General features: G+C 49.2%; 1 protein-coding gene across 6 annotated transcripts in view; it reads right to left on the minus strand.

The window, feature by feature from the left end:
• The window catches only part of LOC118510448 (triple functional domain protein), a 59,102-nt gene that overhangs the window by 23,725 nt on the left and 10,877 nt on the right, over positions 1–24,500 (minus strand). For all 6 annotated transcript variants that reach the window (XM_036052244.1, XM_036052245.1, XM_036052249.1 and 3 more), the window contains exons 3-6: positions 22,461–23,073; positions 16,762–17,424; positions 13,376–16,688; positions 12,974–13,302 (exon numbers count right to left, since the gene is read on the minus strand). In XM_036052244.1, the coding sequence (XP_035908137.1) occupies positions 12,974–13,302; positions 13,376–16,688; positions 16,762–17,424; positions 22,461–23,073 (4,918 nt within the window). The remainder of the gene's footprint in view (positions 1–12,973; positions 13,303–13,375; positions 16,689–16,761; positions 17,425–22,460; positions 23,074–24,500) is intronic.

Consider the following 24,500-nt stretch of genomic DNA (forward strand, 5'->3'; position numbering starts at 1 on the left):
GGCACTAGCTGCCTACCACGGACGGATTCCTCCAACCGTTTGCGTACACTTAGCACATTTTCCGACCATTTTGTTGCATTCTTTCGCCAAACCTACCTCTCTCTCTCTCTTGGGGTGTCTTACCAGGAACCAAAGCGTCTTACCAGGAAGAAAAAAAGAAGCATACTCCAACTTGCCTGCAGGCCACATACGTTCCCATAGGTGCACGTACCAGCAAGCGCACGGAATGTTCACCAGGAGAACTTAGGTATGGTAAGCTGCGAAGAATGTTGTTGCGCCTGTTTCGCCTGCTGACGCGGGGAGAAGGATAAACGGCGAGGATAAAAGCAGGCTGATTGCAGGGCATGCACAATAATGTCGCGCAAATGTTTCACATACATACACATCCACTCGGGACGACCCCATTAGAAGCGCGACTGCATCCCCCCGAGAACTCACCACACCCAGCGTAAGGTAGCTGGTGCTCTGTACCGTTCCGTTTTTCTTTGGACGAGCTTACTAAAAACGAGATAACGTTGGTGAAACTCACCTCGTCTAACGTTAGGGCGGAAACGAACAAATTGATGTGATGGCGGCACACATCTCGCACGGCCAAGGACGAGATGACGAAACCATCGTTTGATCAACTAACCAATCTCTTGTTGAATTGAACGAAAGCTTGAGGTGCATTTCGGAGTGCGACGCTCACTTTGCTTACCGGTGGTTCGTCAACACAGAAACTTCCAACTTCTGTCACAAGATGGCACACAGATAAGACGAAGGCGAACGATTGATTCGGTTTTCTGTTTTGGGAGACATGCATCCCGAACGATGCAGTCAGTCAAACTTTAGAATTGCGGGAACTCTCTCTCTCTCACCAGCTTTCGCTAAGCCTTGGAGCTTTGGCACACTATTGGGTTATTTGTAAAACATGTGATTACCTACATAACACAAACGAACTCAATGGAAATACTTGAGGACATTCAGGGGAAAAAGGATGCTCCAGAAATCGAGCACAAAGGGCAAGGATGCAGTTTGCAGAATTTACCACACAAAAAAGTCCGATTGGATTCGGAGAAAAAAAGTTTATCCACTGAATCCAATGTTGCGTCCTGATCAATTTTCTATCAATGTGTAGATAGAACGCGAGCAACAAAGCACACCGTTGACTCTAATTTGATTACTCCGATGCACCACCTTTTTTCCATTTTTAAGCAAAAGTTTTCCCATTTGAATGAAGAAAGCAGAAAGCCCAAGTGCATTATCGATTCCGCGCAAAGCGTTCCAATAATCTACCGGATGATGCTTTCCCAATGCTGGGGCGCAAGGCGAAAGAAAAGCGATAAACAATAAAGCAATAATAAATCCCTCCTTTTTGTGGAGTCACGGGAGTCCGGGATGGTGGTGCTCGTTCGGAAGAATGCTCGCTGCCAGGAAAAGCCAGAACAAATTGTGTTGTGTAACTTTCCGCACCAATCCTGCCAGCCCATTTTTTCGTCCCTTCCCCCATCTTAAGTGAGTGCGCCTGCTGGTGGAAGTTCACGATAATCCTCACTATAATTGATAACGCTTCCGTAATCCCGCGATACGATCGGTTGCGCGAACTCGTATCCACCTTCTCACCAGGCCGGCCCACCAGGTTGCAGAAAGCATTGTGTTTGGTTCTTTTATTTATATACACACACACATCCCATCCCGAGCCCCGCGTAACTTTGTTGGCAGGAATCGGTTGCTGTTTGCACTTGCTTGCTCGGTCGCTCGGGCTCGCTTGCCGAGATTGGAAGCCCCAGCATCCCGATAATTCTCCGCATCCCGTCGTTACGTGTTATTGTCGCGCGAAATGGGATTCAATTTGCATGTGAGCGTGTGTGGGTTGTGTTGTGCAAGCGAGTGTAAAGTTTAATCAATTGTCAACACGTTCCGTGCACAGCTGGGTTTGGTAGAGCTGCCGTTCTGCTGCCGGGTGCATTCCACTCTCCACGTAATGCAATTATTAGATGCATGCTAAATGCGATTCGTGGTCGCACGGGCTGGAAGGATATAATTCGATTGTAATAATTATCCACACCACAACTAGTGCGCGCGGGTTGGTGTAGGGTAGAGCTCCAACAACGAATGCGACCTCCCGCGCGATTATGCGTGAGAAACGGTCAGAAGTTAACAGATCAACACGTCACCCGAGGGGGGAGGGCACAACACAAATCATCATCCGATTGGGGATTTCCAGTGATCCAGATGACACATGCTTTTTGGTGGTTTTGAATGTTCCAGTCGGATGTGTAAAGGGTGTGAGAGGCCGGCAGGTTCTTTCACACCTTGTTTGAGAGAAGTCAAACAGCACACTAATGTCATTATGCAAACACCAGTCGGTTTCCGTAAGATAATGCCACCAAGGTCATGACGAGATGAGTTACGTGATAAAATTCGTACATTCTTTGCTTCGGAATATCTAGGGACCGGAAGAATGGCGCAATTTTATTCTCATTGCTGAATCAAGATGGCGATTGGGAGATGCTGATCTGACTTTAACAGCTGGGATGAAACAGAGATAGACATTGGTCTTTCAATGAGTAGGACTCGGTTTCTAATTTCATCCTGAGCGATATGAGGCGGAAATTGCTGAGAACTGTCAAAAGTTGATAACTTAGAGATACATTAGAAAATTTGATACATATTAGACAAAAATCGAGATATAAAATTGGAGATTTCAACGCAAAATTTTAAGCCAATATCTGTAAATGGTCGGCATGACTTAGGAAGCCAACAAACATGCTTGATTGCCTTATTGAAGCCGACGGAACTGGATTCAAATCCTATCCTATCGATGTACAGAAATTGAACATCCAACTACCGCTATATCAAGTCGTGGATGTAAGAACTCGCAGTCCAAAACCTCTGGAGAGCATAGTGATTAAAGAATAAAGTTTCCTTTGCATGAAGATAAAGCATACGAAAAATGCATTAAATATTGATAAACTCTACCAGTCCCGGAACGACCAATTCTCACGAAAACCCCCCTCTCTCATTGCAGCACGAATGAATTAATAAAAACCGACCCGACGTGGTCGGGACGTGGACGCCATTGCTTACTTTGCGAAAAAATTGAAACGATCCCGGCGAATCGATCGTGTGCTGCCGGGCAAGGGTGGCATGCGACGGGACACTGCTCTGCCGGAACCAGGGGAGCGAAATTTTACGGCCACTCTTTTTCGTCGAACCGGTCGACGTGAGCTTGGACGGTGGTACGCCTCCATCCGTACCGTCCACGCCTCCTCCACCCTTGTCCACATTGTTGGACGATGCTTTCGACATGCTGGAGATGCTTGCAGTTGCACCCACGGCCACACTACACACGGTGGCAGTCACACCACACTTCACCAGCTCACACTCACGAAGAACTTATTCTATGCACCTCGGTGATGATATCGTTGCGGGAGATGGATAGATGATATGACCACAGCAGCAAACCCCGCCGGCACACATTATCAAAACAATTGTACGCTTTTAATGCACAACTTTCTTCGTAATTCAATTTTCACTTCACGCAGATAACATTCTCGTGCGACGGTAGATTAAATACGGTAACGCGGGTAACATTCATTCCTAGCTATTTTACGCTTGTAACGTCAATAAGTATAATTTTGAGCTTTTAGCTATTCTCTTCCTCTTGGACGTTGGCGAGGATGTTGATTATAAATTCTTACGTATGCAAAGCACTTGAAACACACTGTATCACACTCTTAACGCGCGCGTTGCTTCCGCTTGTCAGGTAAACTTTAACACTTATCACTTAAATCAACTGGTTGCTAAAGGTAACGAGAATGCCAAACTATTCTTTTTTAGGACGATTTATACTTAAAAAGGGCCAAGAAACCTTGACCTTAGCGCGAGTACCGTGGCACAATCACATGAAGCACAGTAGCACAATTGTTCCTTGCTTCCTTGCTCCCGATGCTGACACCAAAGCTTCGAGACACCGTGTGAGCACAACTTACCACAAACCACCACCGTTGTGTTGTGGAAAATGAGTGTGAAAGTGAAAATGGTAGAACGTCCACCCCGACGAGAGCCAAAACGGGGGAAAACGGGTGAAAATGAGAGCATTGCAAACTAATGTGTGAGAGGACTATTGGGCACGGGCAGGGAGGATACGCGTCCCATTAATTCTGTCCGAACGCTGGAAAGTTCAGAAGGAAAGATTTCAGCCGATACCATCCGCGGGGTCCAGGTGGATTGTGGAAATTTCTTCTTTGTGACGAAAATAAAACAACTCACACGCTCAACAACCTGCGGGTACCGAGGGATTGTGCATGCGGGAGGTACGGGAGCAGTCCGTTGATGGAGTCTCGGCATTCCGACGCCACTACGCAGTTTTATGACCAGTGTGTGAGTCCAGTGTGTTTTAAATAAAGAGCGAACGGACCAAATATGTCGCGCGAAGGCATATTTGTCTTCATTTATATGGGACACAGCAGCATGCGACCGAAGAATTTGGGATCATTGAAGATCCAGCAAGAAAAATGGCTTTGTTGTTTCCGTTTTCGTTTCTAACCGCTTGGAAAGCTTGTACACATGTTTCGGTGACGGAGGCGAGTATGTTTAACAAAAGCCAAACATGCCGCTCTGTCACAACTCACAACAGGATTAGTTCCCTGTGGCCGATTCGAGACTCGCATCACAGGACTGATGTACGCTTGTAAACACTGCTTCGACCTGCTCCATTATAAACAGGTGTGTCTCTTCCCTATCTCGCTTAGCTAAAAATGTTTTGCTCACACCCATCATCACCCAAAGGCGTCCCCCGAATGTAGTGTAATGGCAAGACAACAAAGCAACTCACGCTTTCTCACGGCCACTACACGCCTTCTGAGGGGTGTGCTGGTGTTATGTAACTCAACATTTCAGCATAAACGGCAGAGCATACACAGGACGGGGCCACACACACACGCTCAGACACACATTACACCAGCAGCAACAGTCAAGTGCCAATCATGGGCGGTAAAAGAGACCTCTTCCTTAAGTTTTGGCGAGGAGTCCGCTCGCAACCAACCCGAGTAGGCCCTTCCGTAGCGATTCTATTCGACAGCTCCCTGTCAACGACATTCACGTGCCATCGCTGGTGGTGGTGTTTGACAAGTATTCCTCTAAATCCTACTCTCCATCGCCTCCTGGTTCGGGCACCATTCAAGGTTGAGCCGTTACATCCGTAACGAACGCCAACCAGATGTGGGACGATCGTGCATTGGTTTACTGACCTACCGCCAGCACATCGGCGCAGTAGTTCCGAGCGTATCCGTTTGGCGTAAGTAAGACCAGGTCTAATAAAATTGCAAAACCATATTAAAATCAACAATACGAAACACAATCTCCTTCCAGACCGGTGCCTGCCAGCCCTGATTCGAGGATTCCCCCGAGGAAGAGAGATGGGGATCAACGTTTTATCGTCTTCTCTCTCTCTCTCTCGCTCTTCTACTGTTTATGCTCCCGTTCTTTTTTTATGTCTCATGTATACGATGGGAAGAAGGCGAAAGGCCAACAAAAAAAAAACATCTCCCTCACCAATTCCCCCATTAACACAAGGGGGAGTTCGTTGGTGGGATCCTTCTCCCCCCCCATTTCCACTGCTAGGCGTCAGCATCTTCTCGCTCCTGCATAAACTGGTCCAGCTTCCCGTCTCTCCATTTTTTTTCTCGCACCGGGTCCGTTATAATCACAACAATCTAATTTATGACCAACTCAACTCAAGGGTAATGTTTTCACTTTCCATCGGTCCCTGGTGGACGGCGGAGCGCACGATCATCATAGCGGCGTGTGTGTGTGTGTGTGTATAGCGGAAAATATGTGCGCGAATATTACCCCAAACCAAAGGCCTCAGGAGGAGGTCGGTCAGTTGAAATAAAAAATCCTCCCCCGGTATGCCGGAAAGTCCCGAGAGTTAAGGAAGCGTGTGGCAGGGAAGCAATTTTGTGTGTGTGTATATCCGTAAACCGGAGATCAATTTTTATGAGATTTTTAATTTTTATTTACCACTGGAAGGTGTTGGTTTCTTTTTGCTCTTGTTTTCCCGAACCACACTGACCACACCACTGGGTATAAACAACGCGGCACACAACACGCTGTGGCTCGCTTTTCCCTTGGTGAGATTTCCCATCCAGCATAATGAATTGCGGAGGGAAAAATCGATCTCACCCGGTGCGAGCGATAGTTAGTACGTATGGCAATTCAATTACCGATGCCTGATAAGATAAGGTAACACGTGCGATAAGCAAAAAAGTAGTTTATTGAAACAGGACCCAAATATGAAATGAAGCGAAATGAGGAACGTTTAATGGTAAAATTCATTCATTTCGATACTTCAATTAATTACCTAGAATTCACACACACGTACACACACCGATTGATGCTTGCCTGATTGCCATTCATTAAAATTACTAAACCATTTCCACCGGAGTTCGCAAAGAGTGAGTACCAAGAGTGGCCTGCTGTGGGCAGACGTACATGCTATTGCCTACACACGAGTTCAACTACCTGCCTACACCTGACACTGGGTGGGTTAGACATCAACCTACAAACATTGGTCAAATTTTCCAACCCAACGATAGCAGGCAGACATGTGCACCACCACACATCATACAACGTGTTCCCGCCTCGCTAAAGGTGTACGGCAGGCAGGTTTGACACAGGCAAACACTTTGTTGCGTGTCAGAGAAGGTTTCTTTTGGTGGCACATTTGGCACCACCCTTCGGGCCGAGACGCGAAACACAAGCGAGAGTGCGGCTCATAATTATTCTACCCGATGGCAGGATCAATGACACACACACAACAAACAAGCTATAAGGCGACAAAAAACCGTTGTTTTGTTTTTGCATGCTATCCCGCGACCGACCACCTTTGCATGTTTTCACTTCATTTTAATCCATGTTTAGAGTCCACGGTTAGAGCGATGTGGTGGATTAGAGGCGCTACACTACTCGCAATGCGCCTGACATGGACACCGGCTCACGATCGGGTGGCGGCTGCTGCTGACCATATTTAGAAGTTTGGAGGTTGGGAAACATGCCACCAAAATGCCACCAGCCAAAACTTCACCTCCGCGGTGGGGAGGGTGGGTTTCTGCTCTGAAATTCGACCTGAAACCTTTTTCATTATTTTTGTTGAACGCGTTCGTCTCATTTCCAGTATCAAAAACTGGACCGCGATGTAGATCTCGTGTGTGTGTGTGTGTTGTATGTTATACATATGCCGATATCTCTGTACCATCTGTGCAAACAACAAGAAACCCCACTTGAGTGCTTGCCTCTTGAAACACCAACACCAACAACAAAAAAAAAACACACCACAGACACTCACACGCAGAGCACCAAAGTTGCTTCGCATGTAACCACCGTGCGCCATTCAACAACGGTTTCGTTCGCGTAAAAAGCGCGTAGGCGTCCCTCTTTGCGGGGTACAGTAAATGCGAAATTTGCCTTTTTCTTCCAACAACGCAACACAGCAGAAGAAAAAAACAATCCCTGAAGAAAAGACAAGGAATAACCAAATGTGGATGGCCACACGCCTGGTGTCGGGTTGTAAATACGTGCGAATTCTATCACCTTTCGACATCGACAGGCGGGTCACTTGTCGGGGGACAAAACACACGGCTGCTGTTACCAAAAAAACATGCACACACACACACGCAAACCGAACCGAAGTTGATTAATTTCCACTGCTTGTCAAACTCGGCGCGAGATAGATGGATCAAGATAGATTATGCAAAAAGGAAAAGGGAATGACAAAAAAATTAACCCCAACCAGCCACAGTTGGGACCGATAAGGACATGATTGTGGGGCAGAGGAGGCTAGGGAAGAAATAGGAACAAGGAAGATGAAAACAAGAGAGATACGAAGAAGAAAGCCGAGAGAGTGAGAGAAATCATTTTCGTGAGCGTGAGTGAGCGAATTGAGCGATTCGAAGGAAAACTCTCGCGCACGTGAAAATGAGCGAGTGCTCGGCCTGTGATATGCCGGGAAAATCAGAGGGACAATCTGAGGGGTAGTGTTGTTCCTGGGGGTAGTTGTGGTGGTGGGTGGTGGTCAAAACGGACACGATATTTGTAGTAGCAGCAGTAAGGAGCAAAAAGCTGGCACAATACAATTTAATGCCGTATGTTTCAGCTTTTCTTGGGAGGCTGAATCAAATTCGGAAGCGCATCTGATGCTCATCTCAGCTGCAATTGTCACACTTGTCTATGGGGGGGGGGAGAAAATACACCTCTCTTCCCCCCCCTTCCTTTTTCACTGTTTTCCCCTCTCCACCTTCGCTGTAAACCCACTGGGCGAACTCCTATTTAAATCTCGTTACAATTGCACGGGCGCGACGAGGGGTGGCGCACGGTCGCGATAAAGCGAATTTAAATTCACACAAATATTTGCCCCAGCAAGGGTGGCGAGTGTGGCCCCCATCGCCACACACCAAGAAGCGCGGTTTTGTTCTTTTAAGCACCACACGATACCACCTTTTATCTTATTGCTATCTCCCGTCAGCGTCATACGATGGGGGAATCGAGGATGATTTTGGTGGTTCATTTGGTACTTTCACATCATCACCGCATCGCATCGTACACCTTACACAACACCGTGCGATTCTCGATTTTCTTCTGTAATTCTCTCAGGGCTCTTCTCTAGTAGCATCCACTCTTAGTAGTAAGCGCCGCGGAAAAATGGAGGCGAGCTCCTCTTAAAACTGCCTCAAGACGCCGCAAATGGGACATACACGTATCAAGAGCTAACATTTTCACTTATTTTGAATTGCGTTTATCAGGCATCAAGTCCTCTGCAGCCAGTCTGTACCAAACAACAGCCACTAACCATGACCTCCACGAGACGCGCGACAAATTAAACCCGAGAGCCGACGCACTGGGATAGCAGGATAGCATTAGGAAATTTACACACGACGACCACGACGCAGCATCCGCGCCTAAATGCTACACACGCGAAGGAAAATCCGCTCACAGGGTTTTATTACACCGCGGACCGCCACTGCGACCCGTCCCGTGCGCTTGCTGGCGTTCCCTGCTTCTCTGCGACCGTTTGCGAACCGCGGAGACCGAGGCAACCGTTCGAACATAGCTCCGTGGACGCACTGATTTATGACGGTGGGTCGCCGTGGTCGTCGGAGCGCGTGTCACTCACTCACGGTAACACGACGGGTTCACGACGGTGGTACTCTAGCCGCGCGCTGCGAACTTCTGCCTGGTGAGTGTGTTGTGGTGGTGTCGCTCTGTGAGAAACTAAGGCGAACGCGTCTCCATCGCCAAGCTCACGGGTGCTCGCGTACTCTCAGCTGGTGAGATATACCTACGATATACCCTTCACGTTATCATTAGCGAATGTAACGAACGCTCTCTCCCCGAGTACGAACATCGATCACGGAGAGATGGCGCGGTTTACACGGTGTGAGCGTTACAATGTAAAGAGATCATCCTGTTCTCGGTGGGTTTGATTGCTCCAGGATAACGCATCGCGCGCGTGGGAGCATGGTCCCTTCTCTCGCCCGAAGATCGTGCACTTGGGAGAGCAGGACCTCCGCCAGGATATTACTGAGTGAGGTCTGGAAGGGAAAAAAGACTGCCAAAAATTCCCGGTGCGTCGTATTCACTGACGCAAAATGACAAGCGGGCAAACGTTGCGTTAGGTCTCTCGTGAAGTCACGAACAGAAAAGAGAGTGAGAGTACGAAACTGGGGAAGAAACACATCCCACCCAAGATCGGTCGGCATGGATAAGACCGAACGACCGAGGGTTCATGCAGGGGAGCCAAACACATAATGAATATTGGAGTTCTATGAAGGTACAGAGGTTCATTACTTCAGCCGAATGAAGAAGAATAGTAGACGCACTTAGTACTTGCTTCGACAATATTAGATTGCTTTACTTGGCTTTGTGGTTAAAGCCGAAGACTCTCTCCTAATTTCGATACCCCCGTGAATATCTTGTTCCGCAAAATCTTACCCCGGCACCGGGTTTTGAATGTGAATATTTTTATCTTCGCTTGTATCTTTCAATGGCGATTCTAAATAAACACCAAACCATTGTCTCTCCCTTATTCGTCTGCAGGCCATTCAAGATTAGAGCCTTATTTCAGACCGGTGCACCATACGTTGATTCAAACGACGATCCAACCGGCACCGTCAAACAACAATGGATGCTCTTGCTTGAGGAAGAAGCTTCTTTTTCTCTCGACCACCAGCTAACTGATAGGACTGCTTACCAGCTTGACAAAACTGATTTCTGGGAAAGATATCGAGCGTTACGAGGAAGGATACTACTTTGAAGGCAAACAAACCGCTGACGACGTTAAGCCACTGGATGCTACTTGCCTTTGTACTGGCGGGTCTTGGCTCCTTGCTAGCAGACCAACAGTGGTTGCTGCTGCTGCTGCTATCATCTTCCCTGTACCACCCTCTTGAATAAGAGGTTTTGAGGACTCGAGTGAGGACATTAAAAACTTTAAGCACTATCTTTGCTTTTGTCATCCTTCTATCTATCCGGCCAGTCCCTTTGCGCAATACTCTCGCTCTGCTCTATCTCGTTCAAATACTGTTACATCATTTTGTGCTTCATGATGTACGCGAGCTAAGGTTATCGGATTCGAAAGGTAATATTCCAGGCCCTATTTATACCGCCAGTGCTATCCCTTTTAATTCAAATAAGCGTATTTACATTCGCTTATCAAACTGGTGTAATTTTACTTCAAAAGACAGGGCAAGTTTCTTCAACTCCTTATCGTGTAATGCAGACGCAAACAAAGCCTGTGAACCAAACAGTGATTGGATGAAATCCAGGAAGTAGCTGTGTATGGTAACGCCTTACACATGAAGGGCCCCCGAAAAAAAAGGGACACGGAAAACACGTAATCTTACCCAAACGCACATCCACACGCAATACTGCTGCTGCTGCTGCAGTCCGCGTATCGGGTGAGATTCTTCTCCGAGAGAAGACTGCCAACACGTACAGCCGCCGCCAACACGTTACCAACGTGCACGGGAGGGGGTGGCAACTCCAGATAATGCTCCAGAGATATCACGCAAAATCAACAAAAACAAAGCACGAGCGAGAAAGAGAAGAGCGACGAAAGAGAAAGTGGCCGACGGAATAACAGAGAAAAAGGATTACGACGGCAGCGGCCTCGGCTTGGTCGAGAATGCGCAAGAAAAGGCGAACCAGAAGCTGCATAGAAGCGGCACGCTACAGTGCTGCGGCCACTGTCAACAGAACAGAGATAGACAAGCGTCGGGACGGAACTTGGGCCGTCGAAAAAAAGTGTCCTTGGATCAGAGGCTGAGAATGATAAAATTATTATGTAATCGGTAAACGCGCCCAATGGCATTCCGGTTTATTTATTTTTTTGGGAACTCCGCCACCTCCGTATTTGTTGCTTCCGTTCAGCAACGGAAAGCCCAAACAAAGCGGAAGCGTGGTTTGGAGTTGTTCCTTGATGGAGGCGCCTGGTCGTTTGTAAAATATTTTCATACTTTCCGACTATTTTCCAGTACTTCTAAGGAAGAGCATTTCCACCGGTTTTCTCGCCCGTATTCGCTCAATCTAACTCCCCCCGCAAGCACAGCTCACCAACGGTCAACATTAATTCCCAGCGCGTCTCTCATCACACGGAGCAATTAAGTAAAAATCACAAATCCGCCAAACAAACCGCGGGAAGGCCGCTGGCAGAAACTCTTCCCCAACACCACCGCCCCCATCCTTTTCGACCGGCATGACTTTCACAACACACTTCCGTTCCTCCTCCGTCCCCCGTTCCATCGGTGCCTTTTAATTCTGGACTGTTTTCTCTTTCGACGCATGCTCATCAAAGCGAGTCACCGGCAGCAGAGCACCGTCGTGTGTGTGTGTGTGTGTGTAGTTAGATCTCACTGTTGCATGCTTGGAGCATGGTACCATCTCCACCCATACGCCATATGCTCCATTTTTTCACACTTCCCTCCTCACTCGACCCTTTCGGCTCAAGTGTCCGTGCGGTGACGGCGTTTGTTTTCCGGTAGAATCATCGTAGAACGAACGGTCGTCATAATGTCTTTGGCTGGATTTATCCTTCATGGATGGATTTCGTTCACTTCCGCTCACACTCCTGGCCCCTTTCCTTTTGCCCTGACCAAGAACAACACTTGAATGTGAACAGGATTCATTATAACACCCTTGAAACTCATTACGGAATGCCAGTGCAGTCGACAGTTGTCTCTTTTGAGCTGAAGATGAGGCGATTTTTTGTGTGTGTGTGTTTCAACTTTCAAATGCTGTTGATATACATTTATGCTGTATTTCCAGGCATAAGGTAGACCGTCGTTCTTTTCATCCAGCCCGTGAATCGAGATGGCGAACCGACGGTGATGTAGTTTTCATCACCGAAACCCAACAATAATCTCTTTTTTGTGTTATGTTTTAGCTTACAGTTCTTCAGCTCAGTTTGCTCGTCCCTCCATATCTCCATAGAGGTTCGCAGCTTCAAAAGTGGATAAGGGGTTTGCCTTGGTCCGTCCTTCGTTCGCCAGCTCAACATCTCCGGGCGAAAGCAGCGGCAGAATAATGAGCTTGACAGAATAAATCAAACTTAGCATCACTTCGCAGCTGATGTGGCTGTTACTGTCAGATTTATGCTTTCCTGTAACTATTTATAGCTTCCACAACAGCAAAACACAAAGAAGCATCCCGAGAACTAGTGTAAACAATTGCTTAAGCCACTAATAGCGCATAGTTTCTACTGCCCCCATTCTACGAACGCCGAAGCGGTTTGGGCAAAGTTCGTAATTAAGACACACACAGCCACTGTGAGTGGCAGAAAAGCGTCGGAGGGATATCTCCCTTAACAATTCATTAATATGCTTGTTTGCGCTAATGTGATGCCGTACAGCCTTGGCTAGCTGGCTAGCTGGCTGGCTGGCCCGGCAGGGATGGCAGTTTAACACTAATTACTACAAACAATCTACAAAACACCTACCTTCTCACTGTCGGTCGTGTTCCCGGAACCGAAGCTTGCCAGCGAACTGCCATCCTGATCGTTATCGTTGAGCGTATCGTCTATGTCCTTCGATAGCCGCTGGCCCAAGTTCTTGCCACTGACCTTGGCCGGGGATTTGAGCAGCGAGAACGAGGTACCCGAGAAGTACGTTTCCTGCATCACCTCGCGCATTCGCTTCACCCACAGCTGCTTCGTCTCGAGGCTGTTCGCCTTCAGCACGATGCGAATGTCGGACAGGATTGGGGCACGCCCGGTCCAGATGGCAAACTTGCACTCGTCCCCTTCGATGTGCTCCGTAACGCCGAAATCTGAAACGAACCGAGAGGCCAGCAATTAATCCCCATTCGACACATGCTAACCTTCCTCGAGTGCTACACCTACCCGATGTGAGCAGCTTGTTCTTGTAGATGTACTTCACCGTCCCGTTGGTGTCTTTAACCTCCTTCGAGAAGAGAATGTACAGCTCGAACAGAAACACGTGCCGCTCGCGCCCCTTCTTGATCAGTATCTGCTTCGTGTCCCACACGAGGAACGAATCCTGCAGCACCACGTCACCCAAATTCTCGATCGGCATGTCGCACTGCTCCAGCAGCGACAGATGCATCACATCGTTCGCCTTCTTCGGCACGTTCAGCATCACCTCCAGCCCGTCCTTTATCTCACCCTGGCCCTCGTCACAGCACGACTGCAAATCCTTCAGCAGCAGCTGATACTTGGTGATGCGCTGCACCGGCTTGATCAGGTACGCCGGAAGCGAATGTTCGAGCTTGTGCTTCCGCTGCACCTCCTCGAAGTACGTACCGCCGTGCTGCACCATATAGTCCATCGACTGTGGCTTATTCTGACAGTAGTGCACGTACATGTCGAACTTGGTGGCCCACGTCACAAAGCAATGGCCGACGTCTTCCGGCATCGTTTCGTACTTTTCCAGCTCGCGAAGGAAAATTTTCTCGTGAAACTGAAAAATGTCCTCAATGTTGGCGAACAGTATGTGCTCCTTGCCGAGCAAATTGGTAGGCACCTGCTGGCCGCTTTTGAGTTCGCGCAAAAACACATTGATGCACGTCTCCAGATCCTTCACGTACGTGCGCTCCGTTTGCAGCAGCTCCGCCATGATGAATTCCTTCTTACGTGCCGATTTGCGCTTCTCTTCGTTTATTTCCTTCTGTACCGCGCCCACCGCTCCCGAACCCGCGGCCGCCGCATTCAGCTTCGTTTCCAGCGATGGATCCGAGTGGCGATACTCTAGCACCGAGCCGCCCGAACTCGATCCACTCGTGCCGGTGCCGGAGCTGGCCGAACACGGTCCACTACCACCGTCCCCGCCCATACCACCGGCACCGGGCACGGGCGAAGCCGCTCCGCCCACCGCAATCACGCTCGAGTAGGATCCGGCCGACGAGATGCCCGAGCTGGAGTTGACCGAGGAAATGGATCGGCTCGCGTTAAGACTACTGTTACTACTATTATTACTGCTATTGCTACTGCTAAGGTTATTGTCATCCTGTTGCTGTATGATACCAGGTAGGCCTAGAGATTTTTCGAGATTCGATCGGTAGAGCTCCATCCGCTGGCTAAAGTCCTTATACCGGTAGTCGACCGTCGCGACCCACTGCTTGATCGAGCTCGCGTGCGCATGGCCCTTCTCGACCAGCGTGTCAGCCAGCTGAATCAGCAGCTTCACACGCTCGCGCGTTTCCTTGGCCGTGCTCTTGAACTCGTTGTGCTCGCGCAGCAGCAGCTCCGACTCTTCCCGGCTCGAGCACAGTTTGTTCTTGCGCGACGATAGGTACGCCTCGCCGGTGTCATGTATCCACTCGATTGCCTGCTTGGCGGACCGTTCAAACAGCACGAACTGCTGGCACTGGTCGAGCCGCTTCTTACGCTGCGTCCAGTATTCCAGCACCTGCGTTTCCTGTGCGAGAAGCTTTTCGAGAATCGATTTCACCCGTGACTCACTGTTGACGGTCGTGGAGTTGACGTGATAGAACTGAAGCGACCGGTTCGCGTACTTCAGGAACGTTTCCGCCGTGCGGCGTGCCAACGTACACGCCTTCAGGAACGCTTCCTTCTGTTCCTGATGCTTCGAGATCAGCTGCACAATCTGTTGGCCCTTGTCGGTCGATCCGCCACCACCACACCAATCCTCCTCGCGCCGATACTCCTTCTCCAGGCTGTCCAGCACCGAGCACACCTGTTCGGCTGTTTTGAAAAAGTTCTGCGACGCCGTCACCAGCTTGTGCCGCTCTTCGGCACACGTTACCAGCTTCTGCCACTTCTTGGTCACATCTTCCGCAATGTCCTTGATGCTCTGCGGATCGTAATGGTTCGCGTTCATGAGCGCATCGGCACGGTACTTCACCTGCACGGCGGCCGTGTGCGTGCGCTCGATCGCCACCTGAAACTGTTCGTGCTCCTTGCGCAGCTGTTCCGCTTCCTGGAAGTTGTTCGGGATGGAAAAGTTCGCCATCAGCATTGCCTCCCCGTTGCGGATCCACGAGATCACCTGGTTAGCGTCGTTCTGGAAGTGGCACAGCTGCATCGATTGTTCCAGCTTGATGCGCTTCGCTTCCGCCATATCCTCCAGGTCCAGTTCGCGATCGTGCAAAAACTCCAACAAACACTGCACCCGGGTCTGGGCGGTATGGTTCGCGTCCGCCATGATCAGCAGCCCGGACGATTCGAACAGCTGCATCAGCTCGTGCCCCTGGTTTATCACCTGATAGGTCGTCGTCTGCATCTGGTTGACCGACTCGTTGTGCAACCGGAGAAACTGTTCCGTTTTCTGGAAATCCCGCGACACTTCCGTGTGCTGCAACTCCTCCGACCACATCTCCAGCTGGGACGAAACTTCCAGCGCATCCCGTTCGAAGATGCGCAACCGCAGGTAAAGATCGATCTTCATGCGACGCGTCTGCCACAGCCCCTCGAGATCGAGCCGATTCTTTTGGATGCGATCGAGCGCATTCTGAACGGCCGTTAGCGATCCCGAGCTGTCTTCCTCCTCGATCGCACGCAGCTCCTGCAGCAACGCTTCGCCTTGCGCGATGGCTTGCATGCACGTTTTAAGCGTGTTCTCTTCCTGCTCCTTGCACTGCTCCAGCATACGCTCCGTACCCTCCAGATGTTCGTTCGCTAGTTCAAGAGATTCTTCGTTCGTCACCTCCGCATGCAGCTGTTCCTGCCAGGCAGATATTTCCTTCTCGTTCGAGTAGAATACCACCGCCAGATCCAGCCGTCTTCGGCGCTTCTCGACCCGTTCCGCGAACGAGGCCACGTTCGTTTCGAGCTCTTGCGCGACGGAAAATATTTCCTGTGGCGATACTTCACCGGAACGGGCCAGTTCTTCCGCTGCGGCCAGCAGCTTCTCCGCGTTTCGGTAGGTGTTTTGAGCGACATTTTCAAAGTGCTCGTGGCTTGTCTGGTAAATGCGTGCCTTCTGGAGGCTTTTGCCGATACCGCGGTTCTTCCGCAGAAACACGTCGCCATGGTTCTGCAGCCAGTCCAGCACCTGCTTCACGTCCTCCTGGAATAGTCGAAGGGCGAGCTTCTGATGTAGCCGTAGCTTGCCCGCGTGCCACTTGCTTTCGAGCGCCCGGTGATGTCCGAGTATTTGATGTATCACTGAGAGTACGTGCGACGCACCTTCGCTGTAATCGGCCGCCGGATTGCCACCGTTAAAGTGGGAGTTATCCTACAAGAAGCGTTAAAGGGAACAGCGTTAGAATGTTTGTTATAATTAAGTGCAGGAGATGAGTTCGGCTTACATTCTTTCTAGTGTTGACGATCGGCGGTTGGTTGCAAACTTGCACCAGATGGTCGAGCTGGTACAGCAGCTTCTTGCTCGTCGAGTGCACCTCCGTGTACGCCTGGCACATCGCTTCGTACAGCGACTGGTGCGTACCGATCGCCGTCTCCAGACTTTCCACATTTGTCGGTGTCGGGATGGTTGCCTCGCACGCTGCCGCCCAACTGCTCACGCTCTCCGTGTACTGTTCCGCCTTGTGATGGAACACGACCGACAGCGTCAGCACGGCCGTCCGTTCGTCCAGCGTCGTGACGAAATCTTTCCACGTTTTGTCCAACCGTGCCGCCAGCGTGCGTATGTGAGCCGCCGCATAGTGATTACCCTCGTACAAGCGTGCCGCAACGGCCAGTATGCGATTGATGTTAACGCACACGTTGCGTGACGTGATGGCGAACCGTTGGTGCTCTTCCTGCAGATTTTTGGCGATCGCGTAGTTGTGCCCAATCTCGACGTACGTCTCCTGAAACACGTCCCGGTTGTGCAGGATCCAGTCGAACATTTTCTCACAGTCCTGCTCGAACAGCCGGAGCTGGAAGCACTGGTCGAGCTTCGTTTTGCGATGTTGCCACAGGTTCAGCAGCTGCTGCTGAGCATTGCGCGTCGTTTCGAGCTGTTGCAGCACCTGAAGAAAAAGAAGATGGTAATTAGTAAAACCTTTTTTTTCCCCAATAAAGATGCGTTAGAAAGAGAAACATAGCAAGCAATTAAAGGCAAAATGTGTTGTGTGCTTGTCGGAGTGACCCAAATACCGGATCTATTTAAATACAATTAACCTAGACATTGAAGAAGCCTGTCCGATACGGCAGGTACCTCTTACCAAGGCAGACAAATCCTACCCAAAACAAAGACACAAATAATAGTTTTATGATAGCCCGTAAATAGCTTGAGAAGGCCCATCGGCATGGTTCCACCAGCCTGGCTCACGACAGAACGAAGGAAAACTTTACCACAATTCGATTGACCCAGCGCCCCCGTAGTCTTCACTGATGCGATTAGAAGCAACGGGAGAAGGTTAACATTCCGTGCTAGACGACATTACCCGGCCGACACACACACACACACGAACCGTCGCTGATTGTCGTGATTCATCGGAGGCTTTTACAGGGGTTTTGAACCATTACATGTTTGCAAATTGGATTACATGAGCCAATAGCCGCACGTAAAGGAGTTTCATTACCAAACCCTGGAACCCGGGACTTATGAAGAACTATGGAAGAGAAAATTGTCGTTGGTCGCCATTGGACGACCATTGGGTGATGTTTTATATTAAAACAAACAAAAAAGTTCCCAAACAAACCATGCTCACTTCGACAAGGTCAATGCGCAAAGCGGCAAACAAAGTTTGTCCTTCCTGCACCAGGCCCAAAACTTTTGGACAAAGTGCAAAACAATATCATTCCGTCTTTGTGTTGCTTATTTTTTGCTGCATTCCCGTGGAAACAACCTGATGTAGCCTCACTGTTGTGTGGCTTTTGCCCACTGCTTCCTCCCAGAATCGGACACGAGTTTCTGACTGTGTGTAATGTCGTGTTTCGAACTGTCTGCAAAAATCTGGGCCATCGCCGTATCAAACCCTGCCCTCTGCCGCCCTCGCATACCAGGGGAGTGCTATGCGAATTTGAGAAGGCTTGTTTCATTCGAGTGTTGAATGTTTTCTGTTATTGAAAAATAAACCTCCGCACAACAGCAACCTGTAGCCGCCGTGGCATTCCCATCCATTAAATCTCAATCCCGGTTCTGGGGTAGGAGGGAAAGAAATTTCTAGGACTGCCATCATCGGCACAATACCATCTTTTTACCGGTGAACACAGCGCGTGTATCGTGTTTCGCCGTCGTCTGCCATTCTTCTTGGCCGGATCTGATGATAGAATTTCCGATAAACATTGTGTTCGGGTGGCAAACGGGCACAGCACAACGGGCGAGATAAAACTTAAGCGACGATTAAGAAGCTGCCATTCGCCCATTTTCTCCGCGAAACGCCCCTTTCTGTACCGACCACGATCGTTGATCGTTGATCGTCACTGTGGATCCCCGTGTCCACCTTGTTCCGATGGACGGAAGTCGTCACTAAAGGGAGGGGCGCGGACCGACCCGGCAGAAGCAGCGCGAAACATCACCGCCGGAAAACAGCGCGTCCATTATTGCTTTAAGCAGCCAACAACGCTCTACCACGGCAATTATAGAGCGTCTTCCACACACCCGGCCCCGCCACAGAGCTTCGTCCGCGACCGGCCTTTTAATGATAGTGCCAGCCAGATTTTTAGCATCAACGATACCATTTTTGGCGTGCGCGCGATCGTAGCAAAATGAGGGGTGTGTAAAAATGGAAAACGCTCGTGAAAGCACCGCTCGGAAAATTGATTAGATAATTTCCACAACCATTTTCCACTCGACAGAAAGGCCTCCAACGTTACTACGAACCTTGCGCGACACACAACACCTTTCCATTTCGATTGCATTCCATCGTTTGGCTTACCCGGCTTAAAGCAAAAGGCCCCGTTACAGGGAGTAAGTCAGTGTAAGTGTGCATAACGTGGCTTCCCGTGGGGCGGCGCATTTTAATGTGGCGAAATGTCGATATGGTCGAGAGACGGTTTACTGACGCTGTGGTTACTTGGCCGACGGCTGCTAAGCCCGCCACAGCCGGCCAAGAGATGCAGCGCTGGCTGTGAATGGCTGTGATTAAATCGGCCGAATTCATTGCCATCATTTTTTCGATGAATAAACAACGAAAAAGTGAAACTTAACGGCGCAATGGTATTACGGCGGCTAAACAAGCCGACCGAGATGCCGTGGCTTTGGGTAGCACTTACCAGCGCGAAAAACGGAACAGCAGCTTCCAGCGCAAACCACGGGTGGGCGCACGAGTGTTTTGCGTACTTTGATTCTTCTACCTTCCGTTTCAATCCTGGAGGGCCGGGTTTTTTTTTCGATGAAGTGGACCTACACACCTGCTAACGAGACACATATGCTCTTGACTGAGGGGCGCAAATCGATCGAAAGCTGCCACTAACTTTTTTCCAACCACTTCGCCGAGAATTGTTGCGAACGGCGATGGGAAGACAGGTGAGAGTGTGAGCTGCCAATCTTGCTTGTTACAGAATAATTGCAGCTCTTCAGCTTAATTGCTACTACTGCCAGGGAAAAAGGGGAAAATCTTTTCAACTTTTAATCAATATTTCAAAAAAAGGGAAAACGAAGTTTACTTTCCTCACTATACGTCGTGTAAGCTGTATGGCTTTAGGCCTTCAACTATATGTAAGAAGTAAGTCAAAATCGGAGAATAGTGACTCTGACATCAAAAGACTAATATCATGTCCCATCCAGACTTTTCTACCGTAGTAAGGACAGAGTATTCGGTTACTTGGCTAAACAACATTAGACTTGTAAGACATTCTATCGACTCCAAAACTACAATTTAAAGATTGACGAGACGTAGCCAAAATGATGATGGTGACATCGCCAGTGCAGCATCTTCACGATGAACTCTTTTGGAATCCCGGCCAAGCTTACCAGGCTTGTAAGAATGGCAATGGCCAGCATCGCATGGGCTTGCCTGTCTCCTTGTCAACCTGGCGCTAGAGAGAGCCATCCGCGACTCGGAGGTGGAAACTTCGGGGACCATCTTCTATAAGTCACTCCAGATCCTGGCATTCGCTGATGACATAGACATCATTGGTTTGAGGCTCTCCTATAGAGCAGAAGCTTATCACAGGATCGAGCGTGCGGCACAGAACCTCGGGTTGGAGATTAACGAGGCGAAAAGCAAAAGGATGGTGGCACTACCAGCCGCCCTGCTAACAAACACTGATTTACGCACGGGGTGATGTACAGATAGGTGACCGCACCTTCGAAGTCAATCAAGAAGAGGAGAAATATGATCCTCAATAGATCAGACAAAGGTGCAAATCTATCCTCTTGCCTAACAACCAACAAAATGAATGTGTTCTAAACCTCTTCTTCACCACAACAATCCTACCCAGCACAGCATAATGCGTCTATTGTTTTCTAATTCTATTCAAATTAAATGATTTAATAGGCTCGTCTGAACCCGCACATTCCCTGCTCGCATACGATCGTTTTCCAATTTCCCCCTTTCAGAAACCGAACAACACACCGGATATTGCATCTCATTGCAACTAAACCACCGAAAGGCGCCCTCTTCCCGATCTCGCCATAGATCTTCGATTTCACGGCTTGCGGTTCTGTTTAACGTTCGTCTTCGCAACACCGCAGCAGCAGCAGGAAACTGCGCTCACGCGTAGATCACACAGTCGGCATTAGTAGTATACCGCGGAGCTCAGAACCGCGTTAACGAACAGAAAATAGAAACATTACTACACACAACCACTCTCCGTTTGGTGCAGCAGCAGGGAGAATCCCGGTGAAAGAGTGCAGACAACATGAAAAATCAAAGATAGGAGGGAACCAAAAATCTGCCACACGTAACAGACAAGTGTGTACGATGTTTATGATGATGGTATGATTTTTGTGCCTCATTGTTTACACTTTGCTCTTTTTTTTTGGGGGGGAAGGAAGTCTTCTGCTTCGTCTGTGTTCCTCCTCATGAAGAACTCACAACAGTAGCAACAGGGTCGAGTAAACACGGACATTGCTTCACCAAACCCCGACAAACATATGGGGGAAGCAAATGGACACAATGTGCAATGTGGATGATCCTAACGCATCATCAATGGAGACGTCGCGTCTCGAGATTAAAAAATAAGACCGGATGGGTAATAACGTTTTATGGCCCAGCGGCAAACGAAGCATTGAGAAGCGTTCTTCCCCACTCGGTCGGTCGGTCGGTCGTGGGCCCCACAAAACTGGCCGAACAAAAGAAATGACTCAGCTGTTGCAGCCGAAGTAGCTGGCATATCAACGACCTCGCCAAGCACCGCCACCGCAGCTGGTTCGACGAAATCTAAACGAACCATCCACTCTGCCGGCCGGTATACCCACCGACAGGCCGAGAACTTCATTACGCAAATTCGATGCGCTTTGTTGAGCAATTCGGCTCGGACGCGGATGGCGACCTCGGAGGGTGGGTTTAGCGGGGTTGCAAACAAAAGTTTCCCTCTAACGCGCCTTGGAAAGTGAAATGATTACGTGTCGACTGTTACATTGCTACAGTACCGATTCTCATTCACACCAGCCCAACACAACCCTACGACCGGCGACGGGTCAGCTCTGTGTGTTTGTGCTCTTCGATGCGTGCGATGCTCTGGCGTGCGGGGTGGTTTGTGAATGAAACAAACATGAAATGTAATCCACTCGTGTACCACCGACAAATCCGACAAGGAAGGCAATAAAATAATTCACCCATAAATGTCTACCCCGAGCATTCACACCAAACGCTGCTCTGCCGTGTTGGATTTACTTTTCTTCACCGCCTATTTTCGAATCGATAAGTTCGCCTCCTCCTCCTTTTTGTCCGCCGGACAAGATACGATCAACTCCTTGATGCGTAACAAGCCGCATAGACATCACACCAACAACAACAGCAAAAACAATGACCCAAATATTTTCTGTCCGGGGCCTTTCCCGATCCTACTTTCGATTGTGCGGCCTCCTCCAGCCTGAAAGCACACTCTCGTGTCTAAAGTGGAGCAACGGGTGTCCCCATCTAATAAGCTAATTAAACACGTGTTTTCGCACCTGATTCATCGCCGACGTTACGTCCGGATTGATACAGTTGGTGGGCAACGGTGCCGAATGACAGCCGTCGTCGTTCCGGTTGGAGTAGGTCGTCAACTTTCCCAGCAGCTTCTGGCCCTGCAGATCAAGATCCTCGATCGGCAGCTTCAGTATCTTGCGCTTCATCTCGTTGTGCGCATCGATGCTGTGCTTCGCCCCATTCACATCCTCCGGACATTCGGAGTGGGTGAGATCTTCCTGCAGGTCATCGATGCGATCCAGGATGTCGCTGGCCTGCCACAGGAAATCTTCGAACGCCACGCGCAGATCGATCCACACCGCATGGTCGTAGTGCAGGAACCCTTCAAAGTCCGACGTTAGCTGCGACGGTTCCACCAGCTTCCCGAGCGACTGGATCGAAATCGTGGTCGTCTCGAACTTGTACTTGTTGCTGGCGATCGACGAACGCTGCTTGTGCCAGAAGTTGTCCGGCTTGATGATGACCGCCTGGTGGATGACGTCCGTGCCGAAGCTTTCCTGCAGCACCTTCAGTATCATCTTGGCGCTTGCCGCCGTATTGCCATTGCCCCGCATGTCCACGATGATGGTAAAGCCATGACTTTTGCTTTCATCGCTGATCGATGTTTTGATAGATGGTTGTCGATGGATCATAGAACGAGAGAGAGAGAGAATAGAAAGAAATAATTTAAATAAAAGTTCAAATCATTAGTATGCACGAGGCATCCGCCACTGCACGGGACGGATGGAATTCCAGTTCGACTCTCCCGCTGGTGAAGCGTACCGCGGGAGCTATAAAAAGTCCCCATCTATGTGTGTGTGTGTGTGCGTTTTTTACACAACCTTCGACTATATTTTGTGCTGGTTCTCCTCTTTCGCTTGCCATTTTTGTATCTCCGAGACCGTTTAACGCCCAAATCGTGGCAAATATGCTCACACCTACCAGAATTGAACGGGGAGGCAGCTCGCACGGTAAAAGGTAGGTGAGAAGGAAATCAATTTTGTACCCATCTAGAACTCGACCGAAACCCGGCGCTCGTGTGTGTAATGGTGTATTTCTGGCAGGAGAGATTTAAATTCGCACCACAGGATACAATCGAATTTTTTTTCCCACCCGTTCTTCCCACCTCAGTGCAGAAAAGCAACTTTGTGCGATTTTTTCCACAATATTGAACAGTGGGACTTAAGTACATTACCCCACTACTACCACCAGGACCAGCAGTCTGTCCAAAACTGGTGGCGCGAATTCTACCTCTCCCGGGGTGCGTTGGTGTTGTGCCGGGGTTGGTTGGTTAGCTAATTTACAAGTCCGGTCCACAGTCCGCAGCCGATGGCCGGCTATCGTTCAGACAAAAAAGAAGCGGAAGATTGACCGACCAAACAAAATAACGAAACCTAGCAAAAACGCGACGGCGTTAGGGCGGCAGAGCAAACACCGGTCCCCGATTGATTATTGGCTGGCTCTGGTTTGGCGTGGTTGGTGCAGGTTCTTTTCGCTTTTTTTTTTGTTTCGATTGAGGACGTAGTAGTACAGACCTCCTTCGTTGGTTCAATATTCAATTCTTTACCCCAGGAGGAAAGCTATAAGCAAGGGGCGCGCGATAGATGCCCTCGAATCAAATGGACAGAATTATTTTGCAGTGATTTTATTCTGGTCCATCGGTCGTTCAATACAAGGGCAGGAAAAGGAAGGAAAAATTACTTTTCTACATGCATCCCAAGCGGTCGGGTAATTGAACGCGTAAATTCGGCAACAACTGTTGTTCATAAATTCCCAATGTACGAAATGGCAAAAGAGATTGTTTTAAACAGTAACTTTAAAAATTCTGCTTTAAAGTACCGGATAATCAAGAAAGTGAAAATGAGACGGCTCGGTGGAAGAGACTATAAAGGGGCTGCTCTTCATACGGCAGGACCGGGGTTTAAATCCCATCCGGACCGTTCCCCCGTAGTGAGGATTGACTATTCAACTACATGGTATCAGTAAGGCACCACAGTAAGTCTAGTAAGGCAAAAATAACCTATAAGAGGTCTTTAAACCAA

The sequence above is a fragment of the Anopheles stephensi genome, chromosome 3 (genome assembly GCF_013141755.1).
Source record: "Anopheles stephensi strain Indian chromosome 3, UCI_ANSTEP_V1.0, whole genome shotgun sequence".
NCBI lineage: Eukaryota > Metazoa > Arthropoda > Insecta > Diptera > Culicidae > Anopheles > Anopheles stephensi.